This window comes from Hemitrygon akajei, chromosome 11, assembly GCF_048418815.1.
Source record: "Hemitrygon akajei chromosome 11, sHemAka1.3, whole genome shotgun sequence".
NCBI classification, from domain to species: Eukaryota; Metazoa; Chordata; class Chondrichthyes; order Myliobatiformes; family Dasyatidae; genus Hemitrygon; species Hemitrygon akajei.
In genome coordinates, this window is record NC_133134.1 from 88,746,599 (window position 1) to 88,771,532 (window position 24,934).

General features: G+C 40.0%; 1 protein-coding gene across 1 annotated transcript in view; it reads left to right on the forward strand.

The window, feature by feature from the left end:
- Window positions 1–172: 172 nt before the first annotated feature.
- tti1 (TELO2 interacting protein 1) overlaps window positions 173–24,934 on the forward strand; it is a 41,649-nt gene continuing 16,887 nt past the window's right edge. The window contains exons 1-3 of the mRNA XM_073061342.1: window positions 173–227; window positions 17,837–20,191; window positions 24,734–24,898. Of these exons, the coding sequence (XP_072917443.1) occupies window positions 17,884–20,191; window positions 24,734–24,898 (2,473 nt within the window). The 5' untranslated portion in view covers window positions 173–227; window positions 17,837–17,883. The remainder of the gene's footprint in view (window positions 228–17,836; window positions 20,192–24,733; window positions 24,899–24,934) is intronic.

A 24,934-nucleotide genomic window follows, 5' to 3' on the forward strand; every position in this document is an offset into this window, starting at 1 on the left:
GACAGTGGGTGTCCGGGGCTTCTGGCATTAACAAACGACCTCGCGCGCTCAGCGACGCTTGGAAAACTTCACCCGCGCGTATGTTATTCATCTGAGGGACGGGGATAGGGGCGAAATCAGCGCCAAAGTGAGGGGAACGTGTCGATGTTAATGCGCAGGCGCAAAGAGTGAGGTTGGGTTGACGCGTGCGCGGTGGAGGTTAGCGGCCGGAACGCGCTTGGACTAAGGTGGGTTGGGGTACCGATTGAGCTTAAGGGGTGGGGTGCAGCCTATATGACTGGGGCAGAGGGATATACGTGGTGAAGATAAACTTTGAGGTACTTAGGGCTGAAGGGTAAATTGGCTTATCATTGTCACCTGTATTGAGATACAGTGAAAAACTTGTCTGCATGTCGCTGTACAAATCAATTCATGCACAATACATTAGTGTAGTGCAAGAGAAAGCAAAGTTCAAAGTAAATTTATTACGAAAGTACATGTACATCACCATATATTACCTGGGATTAATTTTCTTGTGGGTATTTCACAGTAAATACAAATAAACAAAAAGAATCAATGAAAAACCGTACACAACAAAGATGGGAAAACAACGTATGTGCAAAAGACAACAAACTATGTACATATAACAAGTGAAAGAGAAAAAGCAATAAATATCGAGAGCATGAGTTGTAGAGTGTTTGAAAGCGAGTCCATAATTTGTAGAATTAGTTCAGTGTCCTGGTGAGTGACGTTATCCCCTTTGGTTCAAGAGACTGATGGTTGTGGGGAAATTACTGTCCTTGAATACGGTGAATATTCAGAATGCAGAATAAAGTTATAGAAAAAGTGCATTGCAAGTGTACAATAAGGTGCATTGTCATAACAAGGTAGATTGTGAGGTCAAGAGTCTTACTGTATCTACATTCTTGAGCCTAGTAGTATGTGCTTTCACGATTTTGTATCTTCTGTCCAATAGGAAAATGTGTTGGCAGCTTTGCTGAGGCATTGAGAAATTTAAGGGAGGAGATGGTTTTTGTGATATGCTGTGTCTGGGCAGGGGGTAAGGTGCTTGGGGCAGGGGGAGGTTTTGGGGGGGTGAGGTGCTTTGAGGAAGCAAGGGTGATTGGTAGCAGGTGGCTTGGGGATGAAAGTGAAGAGTAGAATGGAGGAGGGTGAAAGCAATTGGTGTAAGTTGAAGGCCTAGACTCAACAATAAGGGCCATCCCCCCAACAATAAGTACAGTACTCCATTTTGAATGTTGTTGGGAGGGGGGGGGGTCAGTGTTGCTGAGTGAAGCAACAGCGGTGATGCCTCTAGCACTGAGACTGGCCCTGTGGCTCAAAAGGGTAGGGAACTGAAGAGGATGGTAACAGTAAAAGTGGACTGTATAGTTAGGGGACAGATAGGCGATTCTGTATACGCGAAAAGGAAACATGGATGGTAGTTTGTCTCCCGGGTGCCAGAGTCCAAGATGTTTCTAGACGCATCCACAATATCCTGAAAAGGGAGGAGGTCCTGAAAAAAGAATACAGGGAGTTAAGAAGGCAGCTGAGAAGCAGGACCTCAAGGTTAGTAATCTTGGGATTGCTGCCTGTGCCATGTGTCATTGAGGATAGGAATAGAAGGAGGTGACAGATAAATGTGTGGCTGAAGAATTGGAGCAGAGGACAGGGATTTGTATTTCCTTATTATTGGGACCTCACCTGAGGCAGGTGGGACCTGTACAAAAGGGATTGGGTGCAAATGCAGACAGAGCAGAGTTAAATTGTTAAATCAGAGCAGAGCAGGCAAAATTCAAAAGGGTGAAGAATGCAGGACTAAAGTTGCTGTATTTAAATGCATGTAGCATTCAGAATAAGGTGGACAAACTCGTGGCGCAATGAGAGATTGGTCTGTATGACGTTGTGGGCATCACTGAGTTGTGGCTGAAAGAAGTTGGGGATTTAAAATCAAAGGATATACTTTGTATCAAAAGAACAGGCAGTAAGGCATAGGTGGAAGGCTCTGTTCATAAGAGATGGAATTACATCTTTAGAAAGAGGTGACGTAGAGTTAGATAGATAGTTAGATACTTTATTCATCCCCATGGGGAAATTCAACTTTTTTCCAATGTCCCATACACTTGTTGTAGCAAAACTAATTACATACAATACTTAACTCAGTAAAAAAAAAAATGATATGCATCTAAATCACCATCTCAAAAAGCATTAATAATAGCTTTAAAAAGTTCTTAAGTCCTGGCGGTAGAATTGTAAAGCCTAATGGCATTGGGGAGTATTGACCTCTTCATCCTGTCTGAGGAGCATTGCATCGATAGTAACCTGTCGCTGAAACTGCTTCTCTGTCTCTGGATGGTGCTATGTAGAGGATGTTCAGAGTTATCCATAATTGACCGTAGCCTACTCAGCGCCCTTCGCTCAGCTACCGATGTTAAACTCTCCAGTACTTTGCCCACGACAGAGCCCGCCTTCCTTACCAGCTTATTAAGACGTGAGGCGTCCCTCTTCTTAATGCTTCCTCCCCAACACGAATCTTTGTGGGTGGAGTTAAGGTTTGGGCTGAGATGTTGACTGTACTCTTTGCTTAGATGCTGCCTGGCTTGCTGAGTTCCTTCAGCATTTTGTGTGTGTGTGGCAAGGGCAGCAGAATGGCTGACAGGCAGGAGGCAGTAAGTTGGAATAAAAGGGGCCTTTTCTAGTTGGCTGTTGATGACTAATGGTGTTCCTCAGGGGTCAGTATTGGGACTGCTACTTTTCACATTGTTTGTCAGTTATTTGGATATTGGAATTGATGGCTTTGTGGCAAAATTTGCAGATGATACGGAGATAGGTGGAGGGGTAGGTAGTGCTGAGGAAGCAATACATTTGGAGCAGGAGTGATTGGAAAAGTGGGCAAGAAAATGGCAGATGGAATACAATGTTGGGAAGTGTATGGTAATGCATTTTAGTAAAAGGAACAGTGATGTGGACTATGATCTAAATGGGGAGAAGGTTCAAACATCAGAGGTTCAGAAGGACTTGGGAGTCCTTGGGCAGGACTCCCAGGAGGTTTACAGGTTGAGTCTATAGTAAAGAAGGCAATTGTTGGCATTTATTTCAAGGGGATAGATTATAAAAGCAAGGAGATAATGCTGAGCCTTTATAAGACACTAATAAGGCGACTTTTGGAGTATTGTCAACAGTTTTGGGCCCCATATCTTAGAAAGGATGTGTTGTCATTGGAGCTAGTGCAGAGGAGGTTCACGAGGGTGATTCTGGGAATGAAGGGGTTAACATATGAGGAACGTTTTGCAGCTTTGGACCTGCACTTACTGGAATTTAGAAGAATGTAAGTGGAATCTCATTGAAACCTACTGAATGTTGAATGGACAGGATAGGGTGGATGTGGAGAGAATGTTTTCTATGGTGGGAGCATCCAAAACTAGAGGGCACAGCCTCAAAATTGAGTGGCGACCCTTTTGAACAGAGGTAAGGAGGAAATCTTTTAGTGAGAGAGTACAGCAGGAGATAGGAAAGACGTGTCAGAAAGGCAATGTCATGGTGGTCATTGGGGATTTTAATATGAAACTATATTGAGAAAACCAGGCCAGTACCGGACCTCAAGAGAGAATTTGTGGGATGTCTAAGGGATGGCCTTTTAGAACAGCTTGTTGTTGAGCCCACTTGGGGATCAACTGTGCTGGATTGGGTGTTGTGCAATGATCCGGAGGTGATAAGGTTAAGGAATCCTTAGGGAACAGTGATCACAATATGATCGAGTGCACTTTGAAATTTGAGAAGGAGTAACTAAATTCCAATGTGTCGGTATTTCAGTGGAATAAATGTACAGTACAATAACATGAGAAGGGAACTCGCCAAGGTTGACTGGAAAGGAACACTAGCAGGAAATAGAGCACAGCAGCATTGGCTGGAGTTTCTGTGAAAAATGAGGGAAGTGCAAGACAGATATATTCCAAATAAGAATAAATTTTTGAATGGAAGAGGACACAACCATGGCTGACAAGTGAAGACAGAGCCAAAGTAAAAGCAAAAGAGAGGCATACAAGGAAGCCAAAGCTAGTGGGAAGATAGAGGATTGGGAAGCTTTTAAAAACTTGTTGAAGGAAACTAAGAAGGTCATTAGGAAGGAAAAAATGAGTTATGAAAGGAAGCTGGCGGTGAATATCAAATAAGATACTAAAAGTTCTTTTTAAGTAAAGGGTAAAAGAGAGTTGAGGGTAGATATAAGACCAATAGAAAATGACACTGGAAATATTGTAATGAGAGACGTGAGATGGCAGAGGAACTGAATGCGTATTTTGCATCAGTCTTTACAGTGGAAGACATCTGTAGTATACCGGACATTCAAGAGTGTCAGGGAAGTGAAGTATATGCAGTGAAAATTACAACTGAGAAGGTGCTCAGGAAGCTTAATGGTCTGAAGGTGGATAAATCTTCTGGACCTGATGGAATGCACCCTCAGGTTCTGAAGGAAGTAGCTGGAGAGATTATGGAGGCATTAACAATGATCTTTCAAGAATCGATAGATTCTGGCATTGTACTGGATGACTGGAAAATTGCAAATGTTACTCTGCTATTTCGGAAGGGTGGGAGGCAGCAGAAAGGAAACTATAGACCTGTTAGCCTAACATCAGTGGTTGGGAAGTTGTTGGAATTGATTGTTAGGGATGAGATTATGGAATACCTAGAAGCACATGACAAGATAGGCCAAAGCCAGCATGGTTTCCTGAAAGGAAAATCCTGCCAGACTAACCTACTGCAATATTTTGAGGAAATTACAAACAGGGTAGCAAAGGAGGTGCAGTAATGTAATGTATTTGGATTTTCAGAAGGCCTTTGACAAGGTGCCACGCATGAGGCTGTTTAGCAAGATAAGAGCCCATGGAATTACAGGGGAGTTACTAGCAGGGGTGGAGCATTGGCTGATCAGCAGAAAACAGAGTGTGGAAATAAAGGGATCCTATTCTGGCTGGCTGCCGTTACCAGTGGAGTTCCACAGGGGTCGGTGTTGGGACTGCTGCTTTTTACGATGTATGTCAATGATTTGGACTATGTGATTAATGGATTTGTGGCTAAATTTGCCGATGATACAAAGATACAAAGGAGTGGGTGGTGTTGATGAAACAGAGAGCCTGCAGAGAGACTTAGGTAGTTTAGGGGAATGGGCAAAGAAGTGGCAAATGAAATACAAAGTTGTAAAGTGTATGGTCATGCACTTTGGTGGAAGAAATAAATGGGCAGACTATTATTTAGAGGGGGAGAGAATTCAAAATGCAGAGATGCAAAGGCACTTGGGAGTCCTTGTGCAGGGTACCCTAAAGGTTAACCTCCAGGTTGAGTCAGTTGTGAAGAAGGTAAATGCAATGTTGGCAGTCATTTCTAGAGATATAGAATATAAGAGCAGGGATGTAATGTTGAGGCTCTATAAGGCACTCGTGAGACCACACTTGGAGTATTGTGTGCAGTTTTGGTCTCCTTATTTTAGAAAGAGAATACTGACATTTAGAGAAGATTCACAAGAATGATTTCAGGAATGAAAGGGTTACCGTATGAGGAACGTCTGGCAGCTCTTGGGCTGTATTCCCCGGAGTTCAGGAGAATGAGGGGGGATCTCATAGAAACATTCCAAGTGTTAAAAAACCTGAACAGATTAGATATGGCAAAGTTATTTCCCATGGTAGGAGAGTCTAGGACAAGAGGGTACGTCTTCAGGATTGAAGGATGTCCATTTAGAACAGGGATGTGGAGAAATTACTTTAGTCAGAGAGTGGTAAATCTGTGGAATTTGTTGCCATGAGTGGCCGTGGAGGCCAAGTCATTGGATGCATTTAAGGCAGAGATAGATGGGTTCTTGATTAGCCAGGGCATCAAAGGGTATGGGATGAAGGCAGGGGAGTGGGAATGTCTAGAAGAATAGGATCAGCCCATGATTGAATGGCGGAGCAGAATCAATGGGCCGAATGGCCTACTTCTGGTCCTGTATCTTATGGTCTTAATCTGTGGAATGCTCTGCCACAGACAGTGGTGGAGGCCAATCCGTGGGTATATTTAAGGGGGAAGTTGATCTTTTCCTGACTGGTCAGAGCGTCAAAGGATATGACGGGAAGGCAGTTGTACGAGTTGAGTGGGATCTGTGATCAGCCATGATGGAATGGCAGAGCAGACCTAATGGGCTGAATGGAATAATTCTGCTCCTGTGTCTTTATGGGCTAAGGCATAACCTCTGAATCGTAAGATGTCACTTTAAAACAGGTGAGAAGGAATTTCTTTAGCTAGAAGGTGGTGACTCTGTAGAATTCATTGCCAAATGAAGCCAAGTCAGTAGGTGTATTTAAAACAGAGGTTGACATGTTCGTGATTAATAAGGACGTGAAAGGTCACGGGGTGAAGGCAGGAGAATGGGGCTGAGAGGGATTGTGAATCAGCTATGGTGGAATGGCAGAGCAAGCTTGATGGGCCAAAAGGCTTCATTCTGTTCCTATGTCTTATGATCTGATGGTGAAGTATTTGTGCTCTGATCTTGCAGTGAGCATTGGAATAGTAATGGAGGTCAGAGTGGGAAAGATACAAAGAATTAATGGGACAGCCATTTGAAATTCAGGTTACATATTATGCAGTGAATGGAGATGTCCTGCAAAGTGATCACCAGTCTGTATTTAGTTATTGCAATGCATTCTGAGTACCAAATGCAATTGACTAAATTAGAAATGCAGTTGAATTCTGATGTGCCTTAATCCAATATATCACACCAATTCCTCTCTAAGCTGAAGGACTCAGGAAGTACTTAAAATGAAAACTGTCAAAGCCTTTCAAAAGGAATTAGTATGGGCACTTGTGAGGGAATAATGTGCAGGCTCTGTTGGACAATATTTCATATGATTCTGTCATTTGAATTGACTGTTGTAGACCTAGCTCAGTTATCCTTTAAAATACATTTCCAGTTTGGTAGATTGCAAGCAATGTACCCAATGCCTTGATGGGCAATTTTTAGACCAAGGATGCATCCAGGTGACCTTGGATCTTGTGACCCTATAATTTTGCCTAATAGTGTTTCTTCCCTGTTCTTGTTTGATACTATTCAGTTTCGATGGGGTATTCATAACTTCATCAACAGTGGATTTAAACTATAGGTTAGCCATGATCTAATTCAATTGAAGAACATGCTTGTGGTATTATGAAGACCTATTTCTTTACACATTAGCACAACCTTTTGTTTGTGTTCCTCCGGACAACTTGTGCAATGGGTTTCTCTGCCTAGGATAAATTTATTGGGATTCATTTTGAACTTCCTGTCCACAAACCGTCTTTCTATTCAAATTTTTGATCATGTATTCTAAAATTCTTATAGCAATTGTAAGTTATTAAGATTTCCCAATTATTTTTCAAATGTTAAGTGCTTTCAATATTTACCAATGAGAGGGGCTTTGATAAAGTGAGCACAGCAAAGAACAGGCTGTTACGTACCCGTGACACGTGACAGTGGTACCCTTGTCACGTGACTGGGGTTGAAGTTATACTGGACTTGAGGTAATGGTCTTATGATGGTGGAGTGATGTCATTTTCCCGCCAGTAGAGGTCATGTGACAGTTTTTTTTTACAGGGTATAAAAGGAAGACCCACCCTGTCAGGTGGGGCAGTTCGTGGCTAGATTTGCCAAGATGACTTCATGTCACTGCGTGATTTAATGTGATGACGCAGTTTAGTTGAAAAATGAAGTTTTATATAATGCCTAAAGTTTAAAAGGTCATTACCAGCGGTTTCTTTGCTGGTGGAGAGTGAAGATAAGAATTTGGAAGATAAAAATCGAGGAGAATCGATTTTCGACGGTGGAAAGTTCGACCTTGTGTGATCCTCATTCGGAAGGATTTCGTTGACTGTTCTCGTGTTAATCTCCGCTGGGATAGCGGGAGATTGAGAATAGTGTGGAAGGAAGGTCAGTGCCTTTAAGCCGTTATATTCCATAAAATTCTTCGTGGGAAAGTTTGACGCCGGGGATCGAAGGACACCGACGTGGAAGAGAATTTAAATCGCCTTAAAAAGTCTCTCCTTTTAAATGGACTGTGAGCTTTTGAACTTTCGGCATACCGCTTTAAAGAACTGTTTTTTTTTCAATACCGCTTTAAGAACTGTTTGAACTGCAACGCTATTAAGAACTGTGAATCTGCCGCACAGCAGCTGTATTCCGGTTAAGCTAGTGTTTGTTTACTTTTGGGGGGTTTGTTTTCAGTGTTTAATAAACATGTTATTTGTTATAAAAACCCTTGCCTAACTCATATATATTTATTGTTGCCTGAATACGTAACATAAATATGGGGGCTGCGTCCGGAATTGGATCGTTTGAGTTTAAATGCTTGTTGAATTTTGAGTCGGTGTTTTGGTAACGGGGAATACTCGATTCTTTTGTTTGATTGGCTTATGAGTGGTATTCGGCAATGATGAATATTGATGAGTTTCTGGATTCGCCAGCCGCGGATTTGTTAGCGAAGGCGAAAAAAACTGAAGTATCTGAGATTGCTAATAGATTGCATCTTAAAGGTATTTTGAAGACTACATCAAAGGCTGTAATACAGAGAAAAATCGCATCACACTTTGTGGCTTCGGGTGATTTTGATGAATCGATTTTAGAATCGTTTCCAATAAGTAATCTGGAGATACAGTTGCAAATTGAACAAATGAAGTTGGATCAAAGTAAAGCAGAATTGGAGCGTTATAAATTGGAAGCTGACCAGAAAAAAAGAGAGTTTGAATATGCAATGGTGAATTTAAGGTCTGGGAATCAGTCTTCAGATTCTAAAAAACTGTTTGTTGCTAGCCAAGAAATTAAATTGGTCCCTCCATTTAGTGAAACAGAAGTGGAAAGATATTTTCAACATTTTGAAACTATTGCTCGGATGTCAGACTGGCCGAAAGATAAATGGTCAGTGTTGTTACAGAGTGTAATTAAAGGCAAAGCACAGCAAGTTTACACAGCTTTAACTGCTGCGCAAGCATTAGATTATGATATTGTAAAAACAAATATTCTCAAAGCGTACGAATTAGTCCCAGAAGCTTATAGGGAAAGATTCAGAAGTTTGAAAAAGTCTGTGGAAAAGACTTATGTGGAATTTGCCTATGATAAAACTATGTGTTTTGAGAGATGGGTTTCTTCTAAAAATGTAAATGAGGACTATGATACATTGAAAGAGCTGATTTTGATGGAGGAATTTAAAAGAAGCATTCCTGTTGAAGTAAGGACCTACTTAAATGAGAGGGATACTGATAAATTGCAGGACTGTGCTAGATTAGCTGATGAGTATGTTTTAATCCATAAGAATAAATTTCCTCAGGGTAGAATTTTTAAGAGGAAAAATAATATGGAGACTCAAGGTAAATCAGAAATTAAATCAGAGGTTAATGAGAAAGGTAAGGAGGAAGGAAAACCTGTGAAGGAAAGACAGTTTGGTCTTATTTGTAACTATTGTAAGAAGCCTGGCCATGTAATAGCTAACTGTTTCAAATTGAAAAAGAAAGAGAAGGAAGCAGTTCCAGATGCTTGTGTGCAACATACTGAAGCACCTGTAAAGTTACAGGGTTTGGTAAACACAAATGAGGATTTGTTAGAGTCTGACCAAGTTAGAAAGGGATATGATCATTTTATAACTGAAGGGTTTGTATCCTTGAAAGAAGGATCTACTCTGGTGCCAATAAAAATCCTTAGGGATACTGGAGCTTCTCAATCACTGATGTTAGATAGTGTGTTGAAGTTTAATGAAGAGAGTGATACTGGTGAGGTAAATTACATAAGAGGTGTTGGAAGTGATTTTATGCCTGTACATTTACATAAAGTAAATTTAAAATCAGGGTTGGTTACAGGATTTGTTAAAGTAGGATTACAGCATAGCTTACCTGTGAAGGGTATTTCTTTATTGTTGGGTAATGACTTGGCAGGTGGACAAGTTTTTCCTGAAGTGCATTTGACAATGGAGTCAGAGGAACCAGAGATGAATTCAAACACAGATTCTTCCTGTGTTGTGACTAGAGCTATGGCTAAAAAAATTGATGTGCAGAATGAGGTTGTTACTCATGACTGTTCAACTCAGGATTTGAGTTTTGAGGATGTGTCAGAGACTTTCTTACCTTCGTTGTTTGAACAAGATTCTGGGAGTAAGTCTGACTATGAAGATTTATCTCTGTCTCGGAAGGAGATGATAGCAGAGCAGAATAGAGATCCTGAGATTATAAAATTAAGGGAACAAGCTTTACTAGGTAGTGAAATTGAGAAGGTGTCAGTAGGATATTACTTGGAAAAAGGAGTGTTGATGAGGAAGTGGAGGTCACCTACAATTCCTGCAAGTGAGGAATGGAATGTTGTTTATCAGGTAGTTGTTCCTAAAGTTTATCGGAATGAGATTTTGACTTTAGCTCATAGTGTGCCTTTAGGTGGACATCAAGGGGTAAGGAAAACTGTGGACAAGATTTTAAAACATTTTTACTGGCCTGGTCTAAGAAAAGATGTGGCGATGTTTTGTAAGATGTGCCATACTTGTCAAATTGTGGGTAAACCAAATCAGGTTACACCAGTAGCTCCATTACAACCTATTCCAGCATTCGGTGAACCGTTTTCTAAAGTTATTGTAGATTGTGTTGGTCCATTACCAAAGACAAAAACTGGTTATCAGTATTTGTTGACTATCATGTGTACTTCGTCTAGGTTTCCAGAGGCAGTACCACTTAGGAATATAAAAGCTAAAACTGTGACGAAGGCTCTTATAAAATTCTTTACTTATTTTGGATTGCCCAAGGAAATACATACTGATCAAGGCAGTAATTTTATGTCTGGATTGTTTCAACAGATAGTTTATAAATTGGGAGCTAAGCAAATCACTTTGTCTGCATACCATCCAGAATCGCAAGGTGCCTTGGAGAGGTTTCATTCTACCCTCAAGAATATGATTAGGACATATTGTGTGGAAAATGAAAGTGACTGGGATGAGAGTATAAACTTACTTTTATTTGCAGTAAGGGAATCGGTACAGGAATCTTTAGGTTTTAGTCCATTTGAACTTGTGTTTGGGCATAGAGTTAGAGGACCTTTAGCTTTATTGAAGGAACAGTGGATTAGTAAGGAAGTGCATACTAATTTGTTGGACTATGTTTTGAAATTTAAGGACAGGTTACATAAAGCTTGTAGCTTAGCCAAGGAAAATTTAAAGTTGGCTCAGGAGAAAATGAAAACTTGGTATGATAAAGAAGCTAGGATGAGGATGTTTAAGTCTGGAGATAAGGTGTTGGTTCTTTTCCCAGTGCAGACAAATCCTTTACAAGCTAGGTTTCATGGTCCTTATGAAATTGTGTCTAGAATCAATGATGTGGATTATGTAATAAAAACTCCAGATCGTAGAAGGTCAACACAACTTTGCCACATAAATATGATTAAACCATATTTTGAGAAACAATCTGATACTGTGACTGTTGTGGTTAGTGAGAATGAGTTTGATTTAACTGGGAACATGATAGATGATTCATCTGACTTTCATTCTAAATCTAACATTGTTTCTGTTAGGTTACCTAATTCTACCATTCTGGAAAATATGGATGAGAAATTAGCACATTTACAGCTAGAGCAGAAACAACAGATGAAGGAATTGATTTTTAAGTATAAGGATTTGTTTCCAGATGTTCCGAGAAGGACTACTATAGCTTCACATGATGTAGATGTTGGAGATGCCAAACCTATTAAACAACATCCATATAGGATGAACATGGGAAAATGTGAACTTGCTGAGAAAGAAATTGAATACATGTTAGAGAATGATATTATTAGACATTCTAACTCGAATTGGAGTTCGCCATGTGTTATGGTGCCAAAACCTGATGGTAGTATTAGGTTTTGTACGGACTATAGGAAGGTGAATGCTGTAACAAAAACAGATGCATATCCAATTCCTAGAGTAGATGATTGTGTAGATAAAGTTGGAAAAGCAAAGTTCCTTACAAAGATTGATTTATTGAAAGGGTATTGGTGTGTTCCATTAACGGACAGAGGTAGAGAGATTTCTGCATTTGTAACTCCATCTGGGTTATATGAGTATAATGTTCTTCCATTTGGGATGAAGAATGCCCCAGGTACTTTCCAGAGGATGATTAACTCTGTGATTCAGGGATTGAAAGATACTGATGCTTATATTGATGATTTAGTGACAGGAAATGATACTTGGGAAGCACACATAATTGCAGTGGAGAAATTGTTTGAAAAGCTTTCAAAAGCTAACTTGACTATTAATTTAGCCAAGAGTGAATTTGGACATGCCACTGTGACTTACCTTGGTTATGTTGTAGGTCAAGGTAAGGTAGCTCCTGTTCAGGCAAAGGTTCAGGCAATTTTAGAGATTCCCACTCCAACGGGGAAAAAAAACTCTTAGAAGATTTTTGGGAATGGTAGGATATTATCGAAAATTTTGTAAGAATTTTGCTAATGTTGCCCTTCCATTAACTAACCTTCTGCAGAAGAATGTGAAGTTTGTGTGGACAGTGCTTTGTCAGGAAGCATTTGAAAAATTGAAAACAATGATATGTCAACAACCTGTGCTTAAGGCACCTGACTTTGGAAAACCTTTTTCATTAGCTGTAGATGCTAGTGATGAAGCTGCGGGAGCAGTATTGATGCAAAGGAATGAGGGTGATGAGGTTGATCATCCAGTAGCATACTTTTCTAAGAAATTTAATAAGCATCAAAGAAACTATTCAACAATAGAGAAAGAATTGTTATCTCTTGTTTTAGCTTTGGAATATTTTGAGGTATATGTTGGTACAACTCAAAAACCACTTATTGTTTACACTGATCATAATCCATTAGTTTTTCTGAGTAAGATGAAAAACAAAAACAGAAGATTATTAAATTGGGATTTGATGTTACAAGAGTACAATATTGTGATAACTCATATTAAAGGTAAAGATAATGTGGTTGCTGATTGTCTATCTCGATGTTGAATGTACAATGTAATATTTTTTTGGAGTGGTTTTTTTTGTAACACTCCTACTGTATTGTATATTGTGTATGTTATATAATTTATACCTTTGTTTTTCTTGTAAGTAATTGTTAAAATTTTTGTTCTTGTCAGACCAAAAATGTTTTTTTTTGGAGGGAGGTGTTACGTACCCGTGACACGTGACAGTGGTACCCTTGTCACGTGACTGGGGTTGAAGTTATACTGGACTTGAGGTAATGGTCTTGTGATGGTGGAGTGATGTCATTTTCCCGCCAGTAGAGGTCATGTGACAGGTTTTTTTTTACAGGGTATAAAAGGAAGACCCACCCTGTCAGGTGGGGCAGTTCGTGGCTAGATTTGCCAAGATGACTTCATGTCACTGCGTGATTTAATGTGATGACGCAGTTTAGTTGAAAAATGAAGTTTTATATAATGCCTAAAGTTTAAAAGGTCATTGCCAGCGGTTTCTTTGCTGGTGGAGAGTGAAGATAAGAATTTGGAAGATAAAAATCGAGGAGAATCGATTTTCGACGGTGGAAAGTTCGACCTTGTGTGATCCTCATTCGGAAGGATTTCGTTGACTGTTCTCGTGTTAATCTCCGCTGGGATAGCGGGAGATTGAGAATAGTGTGGAAGGAAGGTCAGTGCCTTTAAGCCGTTATATTCCATAAAATTCTTCGTGGGAAAGTTTGACGCCGGGGATCGAAGGACACCGACGTGGAAGAGAATTTAAATCGCCTTAAAAAGTCTCTCCTTTTAAATGGACTGTGAGCTTTTGAACTTTCGGCATACCGCTGTAAAGAACTGTTTTTTTTTCAATACCGCTTTAAGAACTGTTTGAACTGCAACGCTATTAAGAACTGTGAATCTGCCGCACAGCAGCTGTATTCCGGTTAAGCTAGTGTTTGTTTACTTTTGGGGGGTTTGTTTTCAGTGTTTAATAAACGTGTTATTTGTTATAAAAACCCTTGCCTAACTCATATATATTTATTGTTGCCTGAATACGTAACAAGGCTAATATGCTGGAACATGTCAACATTAAGAAAGAGAATGTGCCTGAAGTTTTGGAAAACATTAGGATAGATGAAGTTCAATCTTCAGATACTAGAAATCCAAGCAACAGATGAAAGGGTTTTCCATCTATGCCAAAGGGTCTTGGCCCGAACTGATGTCTGTACTTTTTTCTTTAGATGCTGCCTGGCCTGCTGAGTTCCTCCAGCATTTTGTGTGTGTTGCTTGGATAGATCCAAGTGCCAGATGGGATATATCCCAATTTTTTACAGAGAGCCAGGGAAGAGATTGCTGCACCTTTGGCAATGACCTTTGCGTCTTCACTGACTGTAGTAGCTGAAGGGTGGCAAGTGTTATTCCTTTGTTCAAGAAAGGTAATAGGGGTAATCTTGGGGATGATAGACCAGTGAGACTGTAATTACATCAGTGGTGGAGAGGATTGGAGATGTAAGCATTTGGGGAAGCATAGTCAGAATGATAACTAGCTTTGCTTTGTGAGGAACAGGTTGTTTCACAAGCCTGATTAAATTCTTTGAAGAAGTGACAAAACAAATCGAAGGTAGAGTAGTAGGTGTGGTGTTGTGGATAGTGTAGAAGGTTGTCATAGTCAGTGGGACATTGATGGGATATAGAGCTGGGCTGAGAAATGGCAAATAGAGTTCAGTCTGGAACAGTGTGAAATAATACACTTTGGAAAGTCAAACTTGAAGGCAGCTTACAAAGTTAATGGTAGGATTCTTAGCAGTGTGGAGGAACAACAGGATCTTGGGGTACACGTGCATTTGCCATGCAAGTTGGTAGGATGGTTAAGAAGGTGTATTGTGTGTTGGCCTTCATCAGTGGCTTTGGCTCATCAATGTTGCAGATCTATAAGACTGGTTGTACCACACTTGGAGTATTGGGTTCATTTCTGGTCACGTAAGAAGGATGTTTACCAGGATGCTACCTGGATTAGAAAGCATGTCCTATGAGGAAAGGTTGAATGAGTTAGTCTTCTCTCTTTGGAGTAAAGGAGGATGAGAGATGACTTGATAGGTATATATAAAGTTGATAAGGGGCATAGATAGAGTGGACAGACAGTGTCTTTTTCCTCGGGCAGAAATAGCTAATATAAGAGGGCATAATTTTAAGGTGGTTGGAGAAAAATATAGAGGGGGGGATATCAGAGGTAGTTGTTTTTGACACAGTGAGAAATGCATGGTGGTAGAGGTGGATGCATAAGGAGATTTAAGAGACAGAAAAATTGAGAATTATGTGGGAGGGAAGATTTAGAGTAATTTTGGTTGGATTAGGGGACAGATGAAGAAGATGATTTTTTACCTCAAAGGGTCTGGAATTCATAGTTGGAAATGGCACTAGGTACAGAAAAGTACATTTCATTTAGATGGTTCTTGCATGCACAGTTGTAAATTTTCAATGCTCGTGTAAGTCTTCAATTGAAATGAACAATAATCTTGCAAAATTACTGGTTAAATATATAGTTTTGCTCTGTTTCATTCATTCATTGCTTGTTCTTAGCCATTGTAATGAACAGGAAGATATTTTTCTTCCATCTATTCCAGAAGTTCAACTCCATTGGCATGGGATGCCCTCTGTATTTTTTGCTGAATGTTGTGAAAATATTTTCAGATAATTCCACTATTGGTAATGCAAGTTGAGTACCCCTTACCTGAAATTCCAAAATCTGAAAACCTCCAAATCTGAAATTTCGCAAATGGAAAATTCCACAAGGCTCTGGGAAGGTTCCCAGGCAATGAATGCACAGGCTTGATAAGTGACATCACATGTGTAATGAGCAGAAGTTAATGAAAAGTAGAAAAACACCACATAAAGCAAAAAGATCTTGATCGTGTAGTGAAATAATTGTCAGTGAACATATTCCATTTAACAGTATGCTGGTCATGAAACAGAGATCTGTCATGACAAACTGAAAATTGAAGGTAATTGTGAATATTCAGCAGGCTGATTTCCAGAAGTTTAAGATTTTAAACACTTTGAAGATGAAGCCTCTGATCGGAAAGCAGCAGAGAAATCCACTGATAAGCTTGCAAAGATCTTTGCTGATGAAAATCATCAAAAACATCAGAACAAGTCAACAGGGACCGAGTTCCCCTTGTCCTCACCTACCATCCCACCAGCCTCCGGATCCAGCATATTATCGTCCGCAACTTCCGCTACCTTCAACAGGACCCCACCACTAAGCACATCTTTCCCTCTCTACCCCTCTCCGCTTTCTGCAGGGATTGTTCCCTCTGCGACTCCCTGGTCCACACATCCCTCCCCAGGAATTTCCCACTTGGCACTTATCCCTGCAAGCATAAGTGCTACACCTCCTCTCTCACCACCATTCAGGGCCCCAAACGCTCCTTCCTGGTGAGGCAACATTTCACTTGTGAGTCTGTTGGGGTCAACTGTTGCATCCGCTGCTCCCAGTGTGGCCTCCTCTACATTGGTGAGACCCAACACAGATTGGGGGACTGCTTCATCGAGCACCTCCACTCCGTCCGCCACAACAGACGGAATCTCCCGGTTGCCACCCATTTCAACTCGGCTTCACATTCCTTTTCACCTGGCACCTACCAGCCTTCTCCTTCCCACCCTCCCCGCCCCCCCCCACCTTCTCTGGGCCCGAAATGTTGACTGCTCGTTTCCACGGATGCTGCCCGACCAGCTGAGTTCCTCCAGCGTGTTGTACGTGTTGCTTTGACCCCAGCATCTGCAGTGTACTTTGTGTTTACAAAGTCTGCAATGCTGATTGGTTTTCAGAAATTATGCCAATCCCAAGTTATCTCATTATATATTCAAAAGTCTGAAGTACTTCTGCCCCGAGCATTTCAGATAAGGGGTATTCATCTTGTTTACAAAGCTTGAGGCTGTATATATTTAATGTGGAGCACCATTCTTTGGTAAATTCCAGTGGAGAATGCTCCATGATAGATGCTGCATGTTTGCAGTTAAACTTCCATGCTTTTAATGCAACACCAGGAATGCAATATCACTAAGATGTCAAGATCAAGTTTATTGTCATGGGTGTGTATACTCAGGGTGAAAATGCCATGAAAATTAGCTTTTTGTAGCAGCAGCACATTACATTACAAATATGTCAAAAATAAATGACAACATTTAAGGAGTGTCTGGATAAGCACTTAAATCACTGGTGCACAGAAGGCAATGACCAACTGCTGTAAGAGGTGATTAGTATGGTAAGGGTGCCCACTAGTCAATGTGGACAAATTGGCTGAATGGTTACTTCCATGATATGATACTGCTACTTGCATAGCCTTACCTAGAATTGGAAGTTTTGCTCATGTGTTATGGCTAGAGAATGGAGCTGAGAGGGATAATAAATCAGTGGTGATGGAAGCAGACTTAATGGGGTGAATGGCTTAGTTCTGCTCCTGTGTCCTATGGTCTTATAAACTTAATTGAATATAACATGCACAACAAAATAAATTAAAACAAACATTAATACATTAGTTCAAGTTGAGGGAGTGAAAAAAAGAAATATAATCCTGAGTTGACATTGGAGGTTTTTGAGGTCATGATAAATAAGGCTAATAGGTGTTTTCAGATCTGTGTTACGATCTCTGTGAATTGCAGTTATGTTATTTTTCTGCATTTTGAGAACAGACTCGACTCTGCTTTGATCAGTAACTAACTGTAATGTCTGCACCATCCTGTCAGACGGTACATAAATCCTCATTCTCTGATATGTGAATTTGTTTCACTGTGGTTATTGCTTATTTGGTTTTCATTTCTGTGCACCATTCTAAATAATGTCCTCTATCCAATGTAACTGCTTAATAATAAATTTATTCTTGTAACCTTTCTGATTCTGTAGTGCGAAGTGAACCTGACATTCTTTGTTTTTTTTACAGGATAGTAGAGCAGCAGATGAAGTGTTGGAAGCACAAAGGATTGCAATATGGCCATCCTTGACACGCCAAAGGAGGCTTTTAATGTTCTGCGTCCAATTTGTGTTAAGATAACGAAGGAGCAGACCATTACTAACATACAGTGCCTTCAGTCAGAACTGCAGAAAGTTGGAGATATGGCATTACAAGATCTGCAGGAATATGTACTGTTTCCACTCAGATTTTCACTGAAGACACCTGGTCCAAAGCAAGACAGGTTTCTCCAAAGCATTGTGGAGTGCATAAACTTTATTATTTCTCGAACATGCGTACGGAGTCAGCAACTTCTCCATGAACTCTTCTCTGAACTTTCCCTTTCCCTGTCCTCTCCGGGCAACCATGGAAAGCTAGCCAAGACTTCTGAAGAGCTTAAAATATCTGCTGTCCAAGGACTTGATGCCCTACTGCATTCAGCATATGGTGACATTGTTCTAAGTTTATATGAACCAGACATGCTTCCTGTCCTTGGTTATGTTATTTCCATGCTCTTAAACATTGCTGAACATGAGAAATCAAGACAGCTCCAAATTTGTGCTCTGAAATGTTTGTTGACCTTGAGTTTGCAATGTGATTGCTCAGATACGCACTGTTCTTTTGACAACAGTGACCTGATTCGTGTTGGTGACACATTTGCCTCGTTTTTGCCTGGGGTCACTTTAGGAATGACGCGCATAATTTCTGGAGACGTCAAGCAGGGTTACTTAGTAACGACTCATGCCATCAGGGTTTGGTACAAGGTGGTGTGTATTGTCATGGCCAACGAACAACTGTCCAATGTCGAGCTTGGCAAAAAATTAACTTGTACAAAGGAAAGTAAGCATGCTGAACTTGTGATCTGCAGAAAACCTGAATGGGTAAAAAGCACAGCAAGCAAACTGGATGTGCTCCTGCAGAAGCTATGTAGTTGTGCTGCTGGTAATCCACATTGGAAAGTACGACTGGAATTGGTTGAACTGCTTCTCCATTTGCTGTCACAGTGTTACAAATCACTCAAGGAATCCATCAGCCATCTTCTGGAAGTTCTTATAAGGCTTGTAGGAGACGAAAGACCAGAGGTGCAGACAAGATGTACTGAAGTTTTGAAGCATGTCTCTGTGCAGTGTGTGTTGTGTGACAACAAAGATTTCATGGATGTACTCTCAGAGAACCTGCATGCATTTGCAACAGCCCTCCCAAGACTCATGAGGACTCATGATGATCAGAATAAAGTGGCGTCATTAAATTTGTTGCTTGGTTACTTAAGATTGTTAGGTAGTAAAGTCAACATCATTCTAAATTCAACTGTTCATCTTAGGCGTCTGTCAAAAGCACTGATGCAAATCCTAGAATTGGATGTTACAGATGTGAGGATTGTAGAAGAAAGACAATTGACTTCTGAAGCTACAAATCTGCAGGAGTCAACACACTGCTCATCCAGCATAGATTATTTACAAGCATGGGACAAGCCTGCTACACAGAGAAAATACTTCAAATATTTTAATGAAGGACATATATTGACATTGCTTCTACAGGTTTGCAGGCTTTTAGGTTATTATGGTAACCTCTATCTACTAGTGGATCACTTTATGGAACTGTACCATGAGTCTGTAATGTACAGAAAACAGGCTGCACTGGTGATCAATGAACTATTGCTGGGAGGTGCTGGATTAGATGTATGTGTTCTGCATGAAAGAGGAACTCCAATTAGCACCGATGATTTGAAGGCAACCATCACATCTGTTGTTGAAGAATATACAAGCATGGACAACTGGCACTTGGTAACAAATCTGGAGTCAGAATATGAAGTTGGCCTCCAGAAAAACCATGCAAAACGTCAGGTTTTCACTGAAGGAATCCAAAGCAGTTTCCAATACTCAACTTTAACAGTTCACTCTATGAACAGTAATATCTGGCAAATTTGCATCCAGCTCGAAGGGATTGGGTATTTTGCTCGTGTGTTAAAGAAGGAATTCCGTTTGCTTTTGATGACTACTCTTTACCCGGTGTTAGAAAAATTTGGAGCTGAAACTGTGCTTGTTAGTCAAATGGCAAGAAGTACATTGGTAGACATATGCCAATCATGTGGCTATAATTCATTTCAGGAATTGATAAATCAAAATTCGGACTATTTAGTGAACACCATTTCACTGAATTTAAGAAGATTAGCTCAGCACCCTCACACAACCCGTGTTATCAACGTTATGTTTAGCTATTCGGATGCAACCTTTCTGCCTCTAGTCGATGACGTGGTTCAGGATGTGCTCCTCTCTCTTGATCATTACCATAATGAAAATGCTCAGCTAATTTTTACTATCCTCCACTCCCTGTTAACAGCCATTGGTATGTGGTTTGCATCAAGGAAAAATATACTACCAGAATGTAGCTAATTTGTGTGTGAATTTTGATGTATATCAAATAATGTGCCATAGCAAAAAGATTCAAAATTTAACTAGGTCTCTCGTTTTATAAATAACATCACTGTTTCAAGGGTAAAACCTAGGACATGGCATGGATATTGATGAAATCAAGGGCTTTGGGGTGATGCTAGAAAATGGAGCTAAGATAGAAGATAGAGCATAACACATAGGAGCAGAATTAAGTCATTCAGCTGGCTCTAGCATTCCACCATGACTGATTTATTATCCCTCTCCACCCCATTCTCCTGCCTTCTCCCTGTAACCTTTGACACCCTTACTAATTACTAACCTACCAACCTTCGCTTTAATTATACCCAATGATTTGGCCTCCACCATTGTCCGTGGCAATGAATTTCACAGATTTATCACTCTGGCTGAAGAAATTCCTCCTCATCTCTTCTAAAGGAATGCCTTGTATTCTGAGTCTGGGTCCTAGACTTCCCACTTATTGGAAACATCCACTCTAGGCCTTTCGATATTCAGTAGGGTCCAATGAGATCCCCCTCCTCATTCTTGCTAATACAGGCCCAGAGCCATCAAATGCTCCTCATACATCAACTCTTGCATTCCTGGATTCATTCTCATGAACCTCCAGTGGACCCTTTCCAATGCCATCATATCCTTTTTTAAATAAAGGGCCCAAAATTGCTCACTATATTCTAAGTGCAGTCTGACGAATGCATTATAAAACCTCAGTAGGATCTTAATGAATGGTGAAGTTGGTTCAGAGTTCTGGGGACTGACTCCTGTACCTATTGCATGCTGCTCTAGAGAAGATTTTACTGGTCCAATTATGGTTTCAGGAAAGTAAGACCTTTAGAGGTCACCAAGTAGGCATTTCCATTAAATCAAATATACCGTAGATTCCGGACTACAGAGCGCACCTGATTAAAAGCCACAGGCTCTAATTTTAGAAAGAAAATCAATTTTGTACTTGTACAAGCCGTACCGGATTTTAAGCCGCAGGCGTCCCACGTTGTAATATGAGATATTTACACAGAAAGATATTACACGTGAGGATTTTTTAACTTTTAATTAAATCCGTATGGTAACATAAACAAATACATATTGCAAATGCTTTTTTTCGAACCGTGCCTGTAACACGGCTACTTTTAAATATACATACGTATCGGTAACACACAAATTACGTTGCGTATACTTTTTTACTGAACAGTGCACGAACAACATTCCAATATCTCCTAACGACTGGTAAAAAAATATATACTGCAGCCTACCAGGAAAAGTTATTGATCGCCTTTAACTTAAAAGCTGCATCATATGTTTGCAGCATTCTCACTCGGGTGTAATGCGCTCCTTTCCGTTTATCGCAAACCGGTATTTTCCCCACAAGACGCGGCGAAACCAGATGTGACGTCATAGCATCCCGGGATGTAGTACAGAAAACAAATATACTTAAAACACTTCTAACTTTAACTAGAAAATACTAACAAATGAATTACTAAGCGAAAATATTATAAACTAAATAACTGCCATAAAGGCAGCACAATGCTTTTCTTCGAGTGTTTTCCATGTTGATGAGGGTGAGTACAAATGACTGATTTACAATAATTTAATTGTGGAAGTGCGCTTGATTTATCGTACAATTTCATTGGACCTCTGTGAATTACTCATCAATTTTATTGGTCTACTGTTACGAGGCAAAATGTTTGGCGGCATGAAAAAAAACCATGCATTAGCCGTACAGTAGTAAAGGCCGCAGTGTTCAAAGCTGTTCAAAGCGTGGGAAAAAAGTAGCGGCTTATAATCCGGAATCTACGGTAACCTATAAAATTTCATGCAGATAGTAATATGTGGTTTCACCACTAGAGGGTGATGATACTCTATGTTAATCTAATAAAGGTTTGGTTTCTTAGGCTCTCTTTTAAATTTTAGTTTAAAATAAATGGGCTTGAAATGCTTTTGTGTGATGCAGTGTTTAACTGCACAATGTGAAGGAGTTTAATGGAAACTCGTTTGATGATGCAGTTAGATTTATTGTGAATAATTATTGCAGATCGTTTATGCTTGAAATAGCACAATGTTTCTCAGCATATATTAACAACACATGTGGTTTGATGTCATTTGTGCTAAATTAACTTACACATCAGAGCCTTCCTGAATAAGATGGCCCACTCACGTAACACAAATCTACTTAAGCAACAGTTAAAAGTCATATTTTATCCATTACGACAGATTCTCTATAGGCATTCTGGCATTTTGGTCCTCCAAGTATGTTGTTTGGTTATTATATTACGTTTTCCTTTCATAGCTATCAAGTTTATCTGGATCTTAGACACTGTACCAGTCATATAAAAGGTAACAGGAGAAGGCAAGAAACGGGTTGATGATAGAATGGTGGAGCTGACTCAATGGGCTGAATAGCCTAATTCTGCTCCTATGCCTTGTGGTCTTATGCCTGACCCTGAAGCCCCTTAGATTAATGTTGGAAGTGAGGCCAAGAAATTATTAAGCTTAAGCCCCCAGACTCTGTCTATAAAAGCCATTGAAAGAACGAGAACTGTAGTTGAGGTCAGGTTTCCCTATGTAATGCCAAGCTGCAATTTTCAACATAGCTTTCTTCACTGTTCTCAACAAACAGCATAGTGAGAGATAATTTTGATCAGCTTTTAAAGGTGTATACCACATACAAACAACACTTACAACCAAAAGGGAGTTTTACTGCTAAATGAATGGATACTACAATAATGGGAGATTGATGGAACATGCTCCCAGTGACCTGATGAGGGGCAGGGGGAGGGGCTGGTCTTATTGGTAAAATGCTGTGTCCATAGGAAGCGTATTCTTTATCTTAGGTGCTATAGAGACTCTGTTTACAGAGGAGGTCATTGATTCTCATAAGGACATAAATATGAGGGCAATTTCAGTGTAAAACATTGGAAGTATGCACATATTTATTCTACTCTGGGTTATCTCTTTTTTTTCAAACAAAGGATTCCTTAATTTGTCCAAATGAATTTCCAAACCTTCCCCTATCTTTCAGATGAGACATTAAACTAAAAGCCTGTCTGTTCCCTCATATACAAGGCATTATTTGATGAAGGGATTATCATGTATCCAGAATGATTTTCTCTTTGTTCAGACAGCTGTGAAAAGATATCATGTGCTGCTTGTTAGCTCTAAAGGATAAGATGGAGTTAGGGTTGCCAGTCCTTCTATAAGGTTTCACAGTGCGACTTCCTGGTTTTTCTAGTCCCATTGTTTGCAGTGTACCCTGTGGTACACTGCTGTTCCTAATTCCCTGACCATTCAGTTAGCTTTGCAGTAGATGTATGGTGGAGAGCCTTCTCTCTGGTTGACATGGTGCATAGGATTGCAAGATGCTGCGGAGGGTTGTATACTTGACCAGCAGCACCATAGACACAACCTCTTTGCTCTGTTTATTTGTTTGCAATTTATAGTAATTTTATATTGTGTGCTGTAACACTAACACAAAAGAACAAATTTTCCATCATGGAAGAGAATGATAAACCTGTGTGAAATTAGGTGATACTATCATCTGTTACAGTGAGGTGTGTGATCTTGAAGCTACATTTACGAAACAGCCAGAAAGACCATCTTTCACAAAGATGATTAAACTTAGTGAAAAAATTAGACAATTAAACATAGCTAGATATACACGAGGAATATCGACGTTTCGGGCTGAGACGTCGACAGTGTTTCTCCCTATAGATGCTGCCTGGCCTGCTGTGTTCCACCAGCATTTTGTGTGTGTTGCATAGCTAGATATATCCTGGTCTTTAGAGTGTCTCAGTGATCTATATCAATCATCTTTTAAAGTCTGGTTAATGTTTAAATTCTGTTAGACTGAAACTCAGAATTCAGTTCATTACCACTTTGTTCTTTATCCTCATCAGCTACAGCATAATAGCCAGGCATTATATCCAGTATTAATTGTGTTCTGACTTCCTTTGGGATTCCTACATGAATATCACCATCTATAGGCTTTTTTTGTTTTAGATTGTGGGTGAGGTTTCCTCATCATTTATACCACTTGCTGCTGCCCGATATTCTTTTTTTTCTTTCAACTGTACCTGTGTGTTTTGCTGATTCCAACACACAGCATGGGTTTTATTTTTTCAGCTGTTGCACTTATCTGACAGATCTAACCTGAATATCTGCTTCACATTGCAGTAAATATGATTTAGTTCCTTTATAAATGTTGATGTTAGGGATAACTAAACAGGTATTTCTAGCATTGATAATTGACAATGTTCATTTAAAATAGAACAATGACCTGTTCAATTTATAATTAAATTCTTGTGCCATCTCAAATGATCACTGCCAAATTTAATAGAGACAAAGATGAATGTTCCCCTGATATTTTTCTCTGTTTAACTGTTTGGCTCCTGAAGACTTATGTAAATTGAGAAATCACAAAATCAATTTGTCAGATATTACTGAAAGACAGATTAAAATAACCTATTAATTGTTAATCACCCAACAGCTTGCTGGTTTCCACTCACGGATTCCGTTCAGAAAGTGGGGCAATTTCATGAAGCCTGCAGGTCTGGTACCACGGCAAAAGAGATCCAGTGCTTTTTCCAGGAATATCAGAACCTAAAACGTTTAGCAGAAGGAAATATTGAAGGGATCGATCTGGACCAAACAGGTACTGTTCTGGATAAAGATTTCTCTCCCACATAGT